The sequence below is a fragment of the Hemicordylus capensis genome, chromosome 5, assembly GCF_027244095.1.
Source record: "Hemicordylus capensis ecotype Gifberg chromosome 5, rHemCap1.1.pri, whole genome shotgun sequence".
NCBI lineage: Eukaryota > Metazoa > Chordata > Lepidosauria > Squamata > Cordylidae > Hemicordylus > Hemicordylus capensis.
In genome coordinates, this window is record NC_069661.1 from 86388927 (window position 1) to 86405011 (window position 16085).

Consider the following 16085-nt stretch of genomic DNA (forward strand, 5'->3'; position numbering starts at 1 on the left):
TTCAATCCAGGGACTTCCTGATTTGCAATTCAGTGTCTTAACCACTATGCTAAACCAACTCTTGACCAATGACCTTCTTAACGAGTGATTCAGACACAATAGTGGAAGGGTTTGATAACAAACTATCTGTACTGATCCACTGACTGCTGCTATTGTTTAAGTGTAGTGAGTTCTGTGAGAGACATGCACAGCTGGTGCCATGTAATGTGGTTTACAATGAGTCACTGTCATGTATCAAGTCCATATTTTAGGCATATCTGGTAGATGCTTGCTTTCAAACAAGTAAAAGAAGTTAAAAGTGAACATGCAAAAAGTCATCTTGTTTATTCTTACATAAATTCTTACATCATTCACAAAACCGAAAATTTGTTTGGGAACTGTGTGCGCTCCCAATTTTCAGTTGTGTGGGAGCAAACAACTAGGTAGGAGGAGGGAGGGAGTGATTGTGTGGAATCAAGGTTGGAGGAAAAGCTGGGTAGGACATTTTTCCTCCTACCTTGGTCAAACACTGGGTATGAAAGCTGGGTAGGACAGCACTGTCCTACGCAGCATTTCCTCCTACCTTGATTCCACAAATAATTTCTCCTTCCTAATAGTTTGCTCCCACACACCTGAAAATTAGGAGCACACACAGCTCCCAAGCCTGGGTATAACACTTGTCCTACCCAGTTTTCGGTTGTGTGAATGACCACAAAGAGTCCCCATTTCTGCTGATAGCAGACATCAGCAGTGCTGATAACACTTCTTGTTTGCACTCTGTGCATGGCCTTCATTTTGCCCACCTAGTCAAAACAATTAGGTTATCTGCACCTGACTTTTGTTTTGAATTGGGAGGAGGGAAGAGAGTGAAAAAATCCTTTAACTACGGCCTGTAACAGTGTGCTAGGGAGAAGGAGAAAACCTTGAGTGGATACTGAAGCAGTTTGAAGACATGTGTGATAGAGAAGTCAACCTTACATGTTCTTTTCTAGCAGTTGCGGAGCCAGCCGAAGGCCTGGGTCTGGCCCTGCTTGGCAGCCCCTCCAGTTACACCCTGCGTGCGTAATGTCACACGCATAGGGGGCGGTGGTGGCTCATGCTCCAGAGGAGCCCCGAGCAAACTCCCCCCTCCCATGCCCGGACTCCTGAGAGCCCCGAGCGAACTCTCTGCTTGTTATTTCTGTCATGTGCAAAGGGGGCACGGCCTGGGCTCCCGAGACCCCGAGTGAGCTCTCTGCTTGTCATTTCAGGCAGCGCTGGCTGCCTGATAGGACGTATTTCCCTTTCTCTCCCTCTCCGGAGGGAGAGAAAGGGAAATAGGTGCTGTCAGGCAACAAGCGCTGCCTGAAATAACAAGCAGAGAGTTAACTCAGGGCTCTCGGAAGTCCGGGTGTGGGAGGAGGGAGTTCGCTCTAGGCTCCTCTGCAAGCCACGCCACCCTGCAGGCTTCTGCAGCCCTTTTCATTGGCGGCCTGGGTTCCTTGTATCCGTTCACACAATAGTGGCTCCACGCCTGTTTTCTAGTACGCCTCTGAGAGAGGGAGAGAAAAATAGATTTACATTTTTCAGCTTGATTTTTTTTGGATCTTTTGATTTTTGGTATTGCTACTACTACTGCTTTTTGAAACTGAAATCCTCTTCATGAAGCTATGTACCTTGACACTATGTTAATGCTTGAGTTTTGTACTTTTCTTTAAGTAATGTGCCTTGGACGAATGCCCAAGTTTATTTTGTTTGTTAAAAGACATTAGAGGAGAAATGAATCCCATCTTTTTAACTTGTCTAAACTATCCTTGAATCAGCCTAGCCTAATACTACAGTTGTTCATTTTGCTTGGAGAGGAAAAGCCTAATTTGAAATAAAGTATATGTTCTTGGTAGGCACATATATATCCTAATTAAAAGCACTGTATATGTGGCATCACATTGCAACAGTGGTGTTAACTTCAGAGGGCTGCTGTTACAAAGGCATCCAAGTTCTTTTATAAAGTTCTTTTTATATGGGTACTATATAATGGACTATTTATCTTACAAAGCGATTAGAAAACCACACATTTTAACATCTGCCAAAGATCTGACAAAATTGTACCTTGATTTGTTTCACTTTGTCTTCCTTATCTGACTTGGGTTTCTTTCCTGTAGAAATGCAAGGAAGGCTTGTTTACAGTCATTTTCTGATAAACTGGTCAATATTTACCAACTCCAACATAATATAAAGGACCTACAAATATCAAAAAGTCATTGTACTTAATATTGAGTGTAAGAGCGCTGCTCCTGAGTGTTCTCTGTTCATTTCAATGGTACTTAAAAGGGCCACCTAATTCACCAGTAAAGCAACAGTGATTATAATTTACCCTGCAGTGTCAGCGACACAAGTGAGGCATGGGATGGCTCACTAGATTAGGAATTTAGTGAGAGACTAGACATTACAAGAGTCACAGAGCTGCTACTGCTCAATCTCTTTTTCTCTTCTCTTCCAGGTAATGTCTAGTATAGCACAACACACCATCACACTCTGGGTTTCCCCATGTTTGTCCTCACATTATTGGCCTTCAGAAGTGGGAGCAGAGAACTGCATACCTCTTACTAAATAGATGGAGCTAGTTTTTCTCTCTCTGCCGCATAGCTGGCTTATTATATAACTAAATACATTCATAATTTCCTCAAACAATCAAGCCTTCCCAACAAAATTCCATTTATCCAAACCACCACAAGGATAACACTTCCAATTTTCCTCACTGATATTTGATAAAACTTCATTGACTGGGCATAAACATCATAGAAGTGCAAAGGGCTGTGTGACAAGGGCTTCTAGTTAGAACCAAGCCAAAATGCCCCCTCACTTCCACTGCTGTATTTGCAGATGTTGAAGGTCATTGTGACGATTTCCCACAAGTGGGATTTGAAAATAGGCTGAAAGTACTGCTGGCAGTGACAGCACTCTCTTTAGTTTGTAAAAATGTAAAAATAAAATGTAAAATAATAATAGTTTCAACAGCTGGCAGCTACCATATTTCCCCCAACATGATTATTAATCAGGATTTTGTAGACCTGATTACAAAGATAGTTCTCTCCACCTAACCCTTCTATATACAATAGAAGAGGCAGTCTGCAATCACTCTAGCTTCTGGCTCTTTGATTTCTCATATGTCAATTTCCATCACCATCCAGATCACAATGTTCTTTTCATCTACCTTTCTTGGAAGGCCTCTCAGATAATGGCAGCATCCGGTATACCCTAAAGGCATTGTTTCCTTTCTTTATGCTTTTGTCTTTGACTTCTTCAATGTCAGGTAGGGAGTTCATAGCACATCGAAAATTTGCTTTCCATGTCTTTGGATCTGCTTTATCAACTTCTGGTTGGTACTTTCCTACAAAGACCAAAATAAGGTAAGAATTAAATCTGACTTTGTCTTTAAGTTGAGAAGAATATTCTGGCAACAAAAATTTAGCATCAAGGGTTGAAAAAGAAATATGTATACTCTCTATAGAAGACAAAAACTGTGTCTACAAAAACACAACTGAATTGTTAGTGTGGTTAGTTGATGCAGTCTAGTCACTTGAGGAAGGTAGAAACTGGCCACAGTTAAATGCTTTTTGAGAGCCCCCAATTTGGAGAACATTTCAGCATCAGTCTACTAGCACTTGCTGTGCACACATCAGTTACCAGCACCTGGAATCCTTCCGCTTTGTTTTGAAAATACTATAGCATTACCAAAAGTATCCTCAGGGGTGTAGGGAGCTCACCAGCAGTTGTGTGACAATCTCCTGATGGTAGCTCTCTTCTCCCCACTGTGTGTACTATGCATGCACATGAGTACACACTGGCCATACCCCTGCATATGTCATACACAGGGGGTGTGGCCACCACAGACAAAACGCCACACTGCCCTACTGCTGCTCCTAATTGGCACCTTTGTTCAAGAGCTATTTAGGTGAATTCTTTCTCCGCCCCAAGCGAGGTAGAGAAAGAAGAATCCCACCAGCCTTTGAACAAAGCCTCAGCTGGGAGCATTGGGGGTGGGGGGGTAACACCTCCTGCTAATTGCATGGTAACGCCTCCTGCTAATTGTCATGGGCGAGGGAGGGGGGAGAGCAGATGGATGAGTCTGATGGCACACAGAGGAAGCAAGCGCGGTGGGTGGGGGAGACTTTGGCGGTCCCTGGAGGTGCTGGAGGGAGCAGGTAGGTGACCCTCTGGCAGACCCCAGAAGTGCTCTACAACATCTAAGGACCCAAGGTGGGGAGTCCCTGACTTATAAATTACTAAAGAACTGCAGCTGCGTGGAACAGTCTGATAGGGTAGAAGTTAGCCGAGTGTCCTGCAGAGAGAATGCCATGACTAGGGTGACACAGCCAAATAAACCCCATCTCCGGTCACCATCCACCTAACTTAGGATGCTGGGGGTACCCAGAGAAGGGTCTCTGAAGAAGATCTTAGGGAACTGGCATGTTTATATGGAAGCAGGTCATTCATACATTCATTTGATTTATATACTGCCCGTCCTAAAGTGGCTCAGGGCGGTTTACATTAAAATAAAAATACACATAATAAAACAATTTAAATTAGAAAGCATTTAAGGCAGATTAAAACTCATTAAAATTAAAATTCAAACTAGATATTAAAAGCCAGGCTAAAAGATAGAAGAGTTTAAGGCTCTCCTGAAGGCCTCCAAGGAAGATAATCCTCTTATCTCCATGGGGAGTTTATCTCCATGGGGAGATGAACTGGTGGCACCCAAAGACAGATTTGTCCTGATGATCTTAGTGATCGGTGGGGATCCTTCACATACTCAGGTTTCAAGTCATATATGGCTTTATAGGTCAACCAGCTCCTTCCAATGTGCTCAGAAACAAACTGGGAGTCTTTTTAATACTGCCAAGATATGTTCTCAGCAGCCAGTGTTGGTCAATAGTCTGGCTCCTGTATTCTGAACCAATTGTTTCCAAGTAGTCTTCAGGGCAGTCCCAGGTAAAATGCAGTCAGGAATGGCCAGTGAACACCGGGGTTGGTGGCGAGAGACACCTTTAAGGAGTAATAAGCAGGTGCTTACCAGTGTGTGAGCAGCACCTGAAAGCTGCCGTGCTCTGCCCACAATCCCATGCAGGGTGGCACTGCTCCACCTGGCATCTGGAGGGGCCATGGTGTGGCCCTGTCATCTGCGTGGTACGGGGCAGAGTGCCACCGACCCACACAGGATTACAGGCAGAGCATGGCAGCTTGCAGGTTCTGCTTACATGCTGGTAAGCACTTGCTTATTACTCCTTCAAGGTGCCTTTTGCCGCCCCCATGACACTGCCCTCACCAACCGCTCCTGAATCAAGTACAGCCATTACCATGCCATACTTGATTACTTACAGTAGTAATACTTAATTACTACTACAGTAGTAAAACTCTATAGCCACCTAATGGCGCAGTGGGGAAATGACTTGACTTGCAAGTCAGAGGTTGCTGGTTTGAATCCCCGCTTGTATGAAACACCTATATCGGGCAGCAGAAATATAGGAAGATGCTGAAAGGCATCATCTCATACTGCACGGGAGGAGGCAATGGTAAACCCCTCCTGTATTCTACCAAAGACAACCACAGGGCTCTGTGGGCGCCAGGAGCCAACACTGACTCGACGGCACACTTTACCTTTAGTAAGACTGTATCTAGGAGAGGACAGAAAATAAAAATATAGCCCTTCCTGTAAGTAAACCTGCCCATTAGAAATGACCTTCTATTACCTGTATGAATGGCCCAGTTTCTAAATAAAGGAGCATCTTTTTCTACATCCCATCCATGGCGTGCAGCATGCATCCAAGGAATCTGAAAAATCTTCTTTTCCTGTAAGAGAAAACAAGAAATGCTAACACTGATTATCTTTAACAATGCTTACTTCAAAACACACAATGCAATTGTACAACCTATAAATATTTTCTGTTACTTGCTCACTTCCTGGCTAAGTAATATTTTCCCATAGAACACAAGCCATCATCATCATCATCATCATCATCATCATCAGTTTTATTGTATATGACTAAAAGCCATTACAAAAGAATGCAAGTCAATGGTTTATTTAATGAGAAGCAGTAAATGCTTGAACATGCTTGTGTGTCCCCTTATGGTTTAAAATCGTGGTAAATTCCCAAGATTACACATGTCTAGAATATGCTCGGCATGCACATAAACTTATTTTAACTGCAGTACTACAGAATATGCAGAAATGTTCAGCACTATGATTTCAAAGCAAGTATTTCTAATTTAATTGGATTCTATTCTCATTTATTCCCTTATTTTTTATTACTTTGAAATGCCTAAAATGGACCCCTTGGGGTCAGAAATGTACAGTATGGGGTTTGGGAAACTGTGATAATCTACTCTGAATACAGCAGGATATAAGACCACAGAATATTGCAGACTATAAAATAAAAATAAAGTTTGCCTTGATAACTGGAAACCATGACACTTAGATACAGGAGGGATTAGCAAACCTGAAAAATAATTTTGAAATTTCCAAGAAAGCTATGAAAACTGAAACTGAATACTGCAGGTCAGTTCACAAATACACCAAACTTGAGCGCTTCCTTTCTGTCCTCCCTTTGCATGCTCTGCTGAATTATTTACTTCCTGGGACATGGTAAACCAGGGTTTGCCACTGCATTCCAACCAGCACACTATGGTTTGTGCTTAAAAATCAGATTTGATCTGCATGAACACAGTTCATTCCCATAGTGAGACTGCATTTGTCACTGTTTAAAAAACACAGACATGCCTTACCTCATTTAACCATTTCAGACCAGGTATTTTTTTCGAATTTATTTGTTCTTCTAGCCACGGCCGCATTCGCATTCTTTCCACGGGCATTGTTACCTCTGTAAAAGAAGCAGCACTGATAAATTATACAAGTCAGATTTGTATATAATAAAAAAGGGTATATATTAACTAAATTCCGTATTTAAAAAGCCCCACATATCTACAAACTTTATGGCAATATTGAACATCAAACTGACAGATTTGGCATCAAAGGTCCCATTTATTCATGGAATGGGCTGATCAAAGATGGCAGCACCAATGCAAGTCTTCCCAACTGGCGGTACTTTGTTGGAGAGAAAAGGAAATTGGTCTTACCCGTGAAGGGTCCTTTCCCCCTTGAACTGGATCTCATCATGAATGGGATCTGGTAGTGCACATGCTTGAGACAGGCCAGAAATTGAAACTGCTGGCTCCTCCCTCTGGAGGCCCCAATCCCCAGTTCTGGGAGGAAGTGAAAAGGTACAGTATGGCAAACAGTGAAATTCTGCTGTGCTTCCAAAAGAAACATCAAATCCCCCAAGAAAAGAAGGCAAACAGGACGGGCGGGCAGACAGGAGAGGGAGGATAACTGCCACTAATTCCCTGAGAGCTGCCACCACCCAAAAACTACCGTCATCCCAGCCGGAACAGCAGGGACCCAAACTTTGTACATAATTACAAAAACAGGAGGACATCCAGGAGGAGCAGATGAGATCCAGTTCCGGGGGGGGGGGAGGAGGACCCTTCACAGATAAGACCAATGTCCCTTTTCCCACTGGACTGGATCTCATCATGAATAGGACATGCCCAAGCGGTCTACTAATCCGGGTGGGAAGGATGTCCTCAAAGCACTTGCTGAAGCACCGTACGCTCTCCTGGGGAAGCAGGGACGACTGGATCTTGTAGTGGCAAATAAAAGGGGTGATGGAAGCCCAAGTCGCCGCTTTGCAGATGGTTTCCAACAAAGCATGGGCGTAGAAGGCTGCAGAGGTAGCCGCACTACGTGTGGAATGTGCCATAATCCCCTCCGGAACTGGAAGACGCTGTGCCTTGCAAGCCAGCCAGGTGAAAGCTTTGATCCAGTTTCCCAAGGTGGCCTTGGACACCTTTTGCCCCATGGACAAAGCCTGGAAAGAGATGAATAGGGACTCTAAGCGCCTCCATTCCTGGGTGCACGTGAGGTAAACCTTGAGGACCCTACGGACATCCAGGCTGTGCCATTGCTGCTCCCTGCGGTGTTGAGGCTTCAGGCAGGAGGGTAGGATGATGTCCTGTGAGCGATGGAAAAGGGAGTTGACCTTGGGGGGGAACGTGGGGTCGGGTTTCAGCACGACCGCCGCTGGCTGAAAAACACACAGTTCTTTGTGGACTGATTAGGCTCCCAATTCAGATACCCTGCGCGCTGAGGTGATAGCTGTCAGGAAGAGAGCCTTGTAGAAGAGGAGTTTGATGGGAATCGAGCCTAGGGGTTCGAACGGAGGAAGAGTGAGGGCACTGAGGACCTTATTGAGGCTCCAAGAAGGAAACCTAATGGGGGGTCCAAGTTGGCTGCTCCCTTGAGAAAACAGAATATGTGCAGGTGGAGGTCCTGAGACCCTGCACGGCCTAAGTCAAGAACTGAGGCTAAGGCGGACACCTGGCATTTGAGCGTGCTGGGCTTGAGCCAAAGGGATAGGCCATCTTGGAGGAAGTGCAACACCTCGGGCATGACAGCGCGACGGGGGTCCCAGTGATGCCTGCGGGACCACCTAGAAAATGCCATCCAAGTGGTCTTGTAGATCCTCTGTGTGGATGGACAACATGAGGAGAGGATGGTGCCCTGAACCTGTACTGAGTAACCCGCTGCCTTCCATTTTTCACACTCAAGCTCCACGCGCAGAGTTGGAACCACTCTGGGTTGGGCTGAACTAGGGGACCCTGCATGAGGAGGTCCCTGCGAAGAGGAAGGTGCCAAGGAGGCTTGGTTGATAGACTGACGCAGTCTGGGAACCATGCCTGCCTGGGCCAGTGGGGAGCTATGAGGATCAGCTCCACTTGTTCCACTCTCAATTTGGCCAGGACCTTTGGAATGATGACCAGGGGGAAGGCGTACAGGAGGCCTGGAGGCCACAGGGCTAAGAGGGTGTCCGTGTCTTCAGCTTTCTTGGCTGTGATACTTGGAGAAGAACCGAGGAAGCTGCGTGTTGTGCTGGGTGGCAAAGAGATCCACTGACAGATGACCTAGGTGTCGAACTACCTGCAGGAAGGTCTTGTGATGGAGCAACCACTCCGCCGGATCCACTTGTTGGAGATTCAGCCAGTCTGCCTGGGTATTGTCCACTCTGTTGAGGTGCTCGGCTAGGATGGAGGGGAGATGGCCCTCTGCCCACTGGTGCAGCAGGGAGGCTTCCCTCATCAGAGCTCTGGAACAGGTACCCCCTTGGTGGTTGACATGGGTTTTGGTCGTGATGTTGTCAGTGCGGAGAAGGACATGTTTGCCCCGAATAGTATGACAGAAGTGGTGAAGGGCCCGCCTGGCCACACTGAGTTCCAGCCAAGTGATGACCTTTTTGAACTCCGTGGGTGTCATGGCTCAGACTTCTGACTCAGAAGAGTCAGAGCAGGAACGGGAGGATTCGCTTGATAGTGAGGGCTCAGAGGCACAGCAACAGGAGTTGGCAGGGAGACCAGACTCTGGAGCTGAGGATTCACAACAGCTGCCAGACATGATTTCTGATGGGGAGGAGCCTGGGATTTCACCTGTCTTGAGAAGACAGCTCAAGAAGGAGGCTCTGTGGAAGTCACGCAGGCACAGGAGATCACTAGAGAGGAAGCCAAAGTGCTGACTCAGGGAAGCCTGATTGGCTGCTGGTTCTTTTGAGCCATATATATTTAGCAGTCTCTCAATTGCTCAGGTGCTGTTTGCAGCTTTCGCTGGTCCGCAGACAGTGTGCTATTGAATTCCAAAACTTTGTCCGAGTTCCAGTTTGCCTTGTTTATGCTTTCCTGCTTTGTTCTGTTAGTTCCTTGCTTCTGTTGTCCTTCGCTATTTTCATTCCTTGCTCTGTGTTTTCTGTTCACTTATTACTCAGTTACTGTTAGAGGGGGGTGCCTAGTTCAGTTCAGGGGACTTAATTCATTTACTGTTTTTCTTTGTGAGCCTTTTATTTTTCACTCGTGCAGTTCCACTGCTACTTTCTGTTAACTCACCGGGGAGTGCTGAAGGGGGTTGTAAATCCTGTTGGGTTAACCAAGCTAACAGATTTACGACAGCGGGTGACCAGGTACCCTGGGCTCAATGTCCCTGGCAAGTTGCTCCCGATCCCCGAAGGCTGGCATCTATGGACACGATCACTCGGTGTGGTACCACAAGAGGAAGATCGGGGTCCAGGGCTGGCGACAGCCACCAGTGGAAGGAGTGCCTGACGTGCAGATTCAGGGAAATGCTCTGCCATGATCTGATCCTGAAATGGTAAGAGCAGCCATTGCAAAAGACGAACGTGCCACATGGCCTACAGGGTGCATTCCATGCATGCTATCATGATCCCCAAGAGATGGGCCAGGAGCATGAGGTCCACTGCCAGTACACAGTGGGCATATATCACGGAGGTGATCTTGCCTTCCATTCCTGCGGAAGTGAAACCAGGGCTGGGACTGTGTCGAGCCTGGCCCCGAGGTGCTGGAGTGACTGGGGGGGAAGACAGTCCAAAGGGGAGGGCCCGATATTGGAAATGGTGAGCAATGTAGGAGAACCTGAGAAAACGCCTGTGGGCTGGAGGGATGGGGATGTGGAGGTAGGCCTCCTACAGGTCTATGGACACCAAGAAGTCGTTGGGATGAATCGCCTCCTTGATGGAGTGAAGGGACTCCATCTTGGATTTTCTTTTTCGCAAGAACTTGTTCAGGTGCTTCAGTTCCAACACAGCTCTCCATGTTCTGTCCTTTTTGGGAACTAGAAATAACAGCGAATAGATGCCTCAGCATTCTTGTGTCGAGGGCACAGTTTCAACTGCCCAAATCTTCAGGAGATGATGAATAGTCAGGTGCATTCGTTGGTGCTTCTCCAGGTTCCTGGAATGTGGGGTGACCATGAAGCTGTTGGGAGGCAGGGAGAGGAACTCTATCACGTATCCCTGGAATATGGTGTCCAGCACCCAGCAGTCTTGTGTGAAAAACATCCATGTGAGGGTAAACTGGGAGAGTCTGCCCCCGATGCGGATGGCGTCATTGCCTCTTGTTCTAGGGAGGAGCAACATTGAAGGGGCAACTCCCTTAGTTCCTTTACAATCCCCTGTTACGGAGCCTCCACTGGGGCCTGCCTGATCCCCTGAACCCCGAGCTCCTGTAGTCTCCCAAGCAAAAGCACTGGTCCCTTTGGAACTGCCTATGGGGACAGAATGGGGTGGAGGTGCTCGGGCTCTGTTCTGAATGGCACCGGGATGTCGGGCTCCAAGTCGGACGCGGGGCGGTTAGGAGAACCCGCCGGATTCCCATCAGCACTATCCCCAAAGGGGGATTTAGGGTGCAAAGTAGATGCCCTCGCGGGGCAGAGGCAAGGCCCTTGTCCTTTTTTGCTCTTTCGGCAGTATCGCAGTGCAGGTGCGTCTTCTTACAGATCGCCTGTATTAGCAGCCATTCACTGAGGTGGAGGGACGCCGTTGCTTTTAGGCGTTTCCAAGCCTTGGCCTCCTTTTCCTCCCTTTGGCGCTTCACCTTTTTAGCCGCTTTGAGCAGTGAGCGAATATGGTAAGCTTTGTAGCTGTCACCTGAGCAGCAATGGCTATAGATTAGGGTGCATTTGTGGCCGCCGAGGAGGCTCGAGCTGATGCTGGCACCATAGAAGGCTGGATGGGGCGTGAGCTCTCTGAGACCGAGCCCGCCAAAATCTCCTCGGCATGGGAGCATTCCATTGCCGAGAATTGCAGCTGCCAGTAATAACTGGAGCTGTAAAGAATAAAAAAGGCTGAAAACGAAAGTAAAGTCCAATCAGCCGAATTCTAAAGGAAAAAAGTGATTGGTACAAATTTTGTAGATAAAGAATAAAAACATCTATCCAGTTCCCTTCCCACCCTCACACAAAATGGGGAGGGGGGTAGGGAAGAGTTAAGGAAGAGATCCAACTAAAAGAGCAGACTCCAAGAAAAGCTAAGGGGAGAGCCAAAAAATCCGTGCTGCATGCCTCGAGCATACAGACTGAGGATTGGAGCCTTTGGAGGGAAGAACCAGCAGTTTGAATTTCCTGTCTCGAGCATGTACAATACCAGATCCCATTCATGATGAGATCCAGTCCAGTGGGGAAACAATCTGAAAGACTTTATGAGAAGACTTTAATTATAACTGTGCTCTCTGGAATAAGCACTTAATAGATATTTTCAATAATATACCTTATAACAATTAATTGAAAAGCTAACAGTTCTTGACAGTTTTCACGACAAGATCAGCTAAAGACTGTACTCATGTTAAAAATTAAGCACTTTTTAAAAGTCCTGCAGATTTCCACCGGGGGGCGGGGGGGTTAAGCCTGTACTTAACTCTTCCCAGCTTGAATCTGTGAATCTTCAGCTGAAATCCTAAACACAATTCATTCATTCATTCATTCATTCCATTTATAAACCACTTTTGTCACAGTAGTGTCCTTAGTTAGGATTCTGTCTCCTTAAGCTCAGTGGAACTTATATCTGACTAAATATGCATAAAACCAGGCTATAAGGCTGTGATTTTATGCACTCTTAATTGGGAATGCTCCACTGAACTTAGTCAGAGTCACTTCTCTGTATGTATGTATGTATTTAAAATATTTCTATACTGCCCAAAACTCGCGTCTCTGCAAAGGATCAGGTTATGCACTTTACACTTTGGCTGGATTACCCTATTTGTTTGTATTTGCTTTTTACTTTATGGAAGGCTTAAATCATAACAAAACACCATGTACTATAACAGTGACCAAACAGCAAATTAAATACAGAAAATTATGAGCTTGCAAACTAGAATGTCAGTAAGATGAAGCCAATATAATTTTAGATGGCATATACTATACACGAATGCTTTCATGAAGCAGGAATGTGATAACCTCAAAATGGGTGTTATGTCATGCTTCAAGAAAGTAGTGTGGTATGTTATGCTGATGATATCATGGCTAAATACAGAACTGAACTCAGGCCAGATCAACAGATGAAGGTGGGATACAAGTAGGTGTGATTACAAAGAATAGGACAACCTCATATAAGGAAAGCAAATGTGTTTTTCTTGTTAATTCAAAGAAGATGCTAAAAGCAAACCAATAATGCTTATTATGGCAGAGAGTTTTCCACAATCTATTCGAAGAACTCTGTTTTCCATGGACAAATCTGAGTGGCTTGTCATAATTATTTCTGCATTGGCAAATCGCCATTTTAGAACTCTTGACTTAGGCTGTTGCTTTTAGTTGGCTAGCATGAGACCCTTTGGAGGAAGGTTGCTCATTCCTGACAATGAAAATTATTATATGGATACTCTATGCACACACATTTCAGTCTGTTCTACAAAGTGCTAAATACATTTGTATGAAAATTGACAATAATAAGAGATGGAAGTATGAACCACAAAACCAACGGACAAGTAAACTAACACTCCCGAAATACTCCAGTGGCATTATCCAAGGACACTCAACGAGAGAGGGAGGGAGGGAGGGAGAGACTTATAAAACAGTAGAATAAACTCTTGGGTCCAGTTCTGCTGGCTTGCAAATATAAAGCTCCACTAGTGTCATCCTTGTCTGAAGGTATAGTAAAAAAAAGAATGAGTCGTGCTACATATTTATCTCTATGCCAGAAGTTTTTAAATACTACCATGGTAAGCCTCACTGCAACAAAGATAAAACATGTTCTGGCCTCCTAAATACAAACTGAGACTTGCAATTTGCCACTTGCATGATAATGTGCATGAGAAAAAACTGTTTCTGTGGCAAGAACAGAATTACAGTACACATGCAACTGTCATAGCACTATGCATTAATGCACGTTAGTACCACAGAGGCTTTACATGCTACATTTTCTCACACCACCAGTCTTAAAGTCCAAGTAGCTAAGGCTAAAAAAAGATGTGCAAGTGCTGTAGCCCTACACTGTGTTGACACAACTATGATGGTTGTGCACACAACTCTATTCTGAAGATACAGCCTGGGTTAATTAGCAGTGTACCATCTTATTTATGTATTTATTTTTCTATGTAAACTGCTTTGAAAACTTTGGTTGACCATAGGTCCATCTAGCACAGTATTGTCTACACAGACTGGAAGCGACTTCTCCAAGGTTGCAGGCAGGAATCTCTCTCAGCCCTATCTTGGAGATACCAGGGATGGAATTTGGAACCTAGATGCTCTTCCCAGAGTGGCTCCATCCCGAGGGGAATATCTTAAAGTGCTCACACTTCTAGTCTCCCATTCATATGCAACCAGGGTGGACTGTTTAGCTAAGGGGACAGGTCATGCTTGCTACCACAAGACCAGCTCTCCTCTTAAGATCTGTTAATGAAGGAAGGAAGGGGCAGGAGGGGAAGAAAGACAGAAGGGAAGAGCAAGTGGAGGAGAGAGAAAGAGAGAATAAGAAGGAAGGATAAGAGAGAAAAAAGCAAGGGAGAGGGATGGGCCCGGGCCTGTCAGAAGCCTGAGGGGAATGAGTGACCGTGGTGGCAGCGAGGAAGGACTCAGTCAACCGCGGTGGCTGCTTTAGCTACTGAGGCCATTGGTGGAGGGAGGCAGGCAGGTGAGGGATGGGCCTGGGCCTGTCAGCATCTTGAGAGGAATGAGCAGCCATGGCAGCAGCGAGGAATGGCCCAGTCAACCACTGCTGCTGCTCCTGTGTGGAACAGTAGAAGTGGGGCTCAGGTGAGGAGGTCTCTGGGGTTAGGGGCTGCGGTTTGGCCAACTGGCACCGGAAATGCCTCAGCCGCGACCAAGAAGGGTGAGGGGGATGGCGCAATGGAATGAAGGAAGAGGAGCAAGACCGTGGCTCAAGTGAGGGTGGAGAGATCTCTGATGTAGGGGGCTGTGGCGGGGGTGAGGGGAGCAATCAAGTACTAGCACACAGATGCTCTGCATGGGTTAAGCTAGTATACATGAGTTCATTTTCAACAGTGAACCTGGGTAGAGTTTCCCTCCAATGCAGGCTACAGATAGGAAATGTACTGCTATGTTTGTGTTGAACATAATGTGTGAATGATTGTATGTCCATACAGATCTGTACATGTGTACACTGTAAACAGACTAAACACTGAACCATGCATGTTCAATAGACACTGGACTCTGAACTAGGGCTATTGTAGCTATTGGTTTGTGGTTTACATACAAGCACAAAGGAAGGAAGGAAGGAAGGACAGGGCCCAAAGGTCCACAGCATGCTTTAATGTGCATGAAAGAAGCACCCTACCTTGTTGAGGAGGGGGATAGGCTTACCTCTTTTGACCGTCATCAGGAATCATCACCACAAAGTATACAGACCCCCTACCTCATATTTATTGTTAACATTAGATTAACCTTTTTGCCTAATATGGGGGTGGTGGTGTCACCTGACCATAACCCATGCCTCCTCTTCAGAGACTAATCTTGTGCAGAGAGCAACTGCTCTGTGGCAAGACTTTAAGTTGTACTGAAGTTCAGAAGGTCAAAAATTTGAAATAGACCTTTTATATATTAGCTTCTGTTATTTCTTCCCAACACCTTCACACTGGGATGAGATTCATAACAGCAGAATGCTGAAGCAGCCCTCACACATGCAAATATATAATCTACAGCATAAGTGAGTTGTGTAACAGGAATAGGAGCTTTTATTATCCCCACAGTCAGGAGCCCCAGAATTTCTTCCTGTTGCCCAGAGAAAGCAATAAGAGATTATACACAAAAGCCTATTGTACAATCTATGTCCCTCCACAGACTGAGTCTCCATGCCAGAATTCTTGACACAAAATAAACAAACTGTTGGCCTAAGCCTAAGCAAAGAAGACCAAACTTCTTATAAGTATGGAAAATGCACAAGCAGGATCCAAACACAAGAAATATTGCGTACAGTTTGAAAATGCAGATCCCTTTTCAGCAAGTCCAGGATGCAATATGTATCCTTCACATGAACAATCTCTTCTCTCTGGATACTGAGGAAAAGACACAGCTCAGTGTACACTGGCACCACCCATTCCCTTAGGCTCTACATTCTTAAACTCTGCCATGAGTCCTCCTCCCCCGAGGGGGAAGGCGACCCAGGTCAGTTGGAGAGGGACAACACAACCTTCCAGGGAGAGAGTTTGGCATTCTCTCCCCACCCCAAAGATTCAGTTGGGTGTTGCAACTACAATTGCATCTGAGAAGGAAGTGTTGGGGG

The 16085-nt window shown here is 45.7% G+C and overlaps 1 protein-coding gene across 3 annotated transcripts in view; it reads right to left on the reverse strand.

Moving 5' to 3' along the window:
- The window catches only part of IRF2 (interferon regulatory factor 2), a 60984-nt gene that overhangs the window by 15988 nt on the left and 28911 nt on the right, over positions 1-16085 (reverse strand). For all 3 annotated transcript variants that reach the window (XM_053258238.1, XM_053258237.1, XM_053258236.1), the window contains exons 2-5: positions 6742-6836; positions 5709-5808; positions 3173-3349; positions 2068-2114 (exon numbers count right to left, since the gene is read on the reverse strand). In XM_053258238.1, the coding sequence (XP_053114213.1) occupies positions 2068-2114; positions 3173-3349; positions 5709-5808; positions 6742-6828 (411 nt within the window). In that variant the 5' untranslated portion in view covers positions 6829-6836. The remainder of the gene's footprint in view (positions 1-2067; positions 2115-3172; positions 3350-5708; positions 5809-6741; positions 6837-16085) is intronic.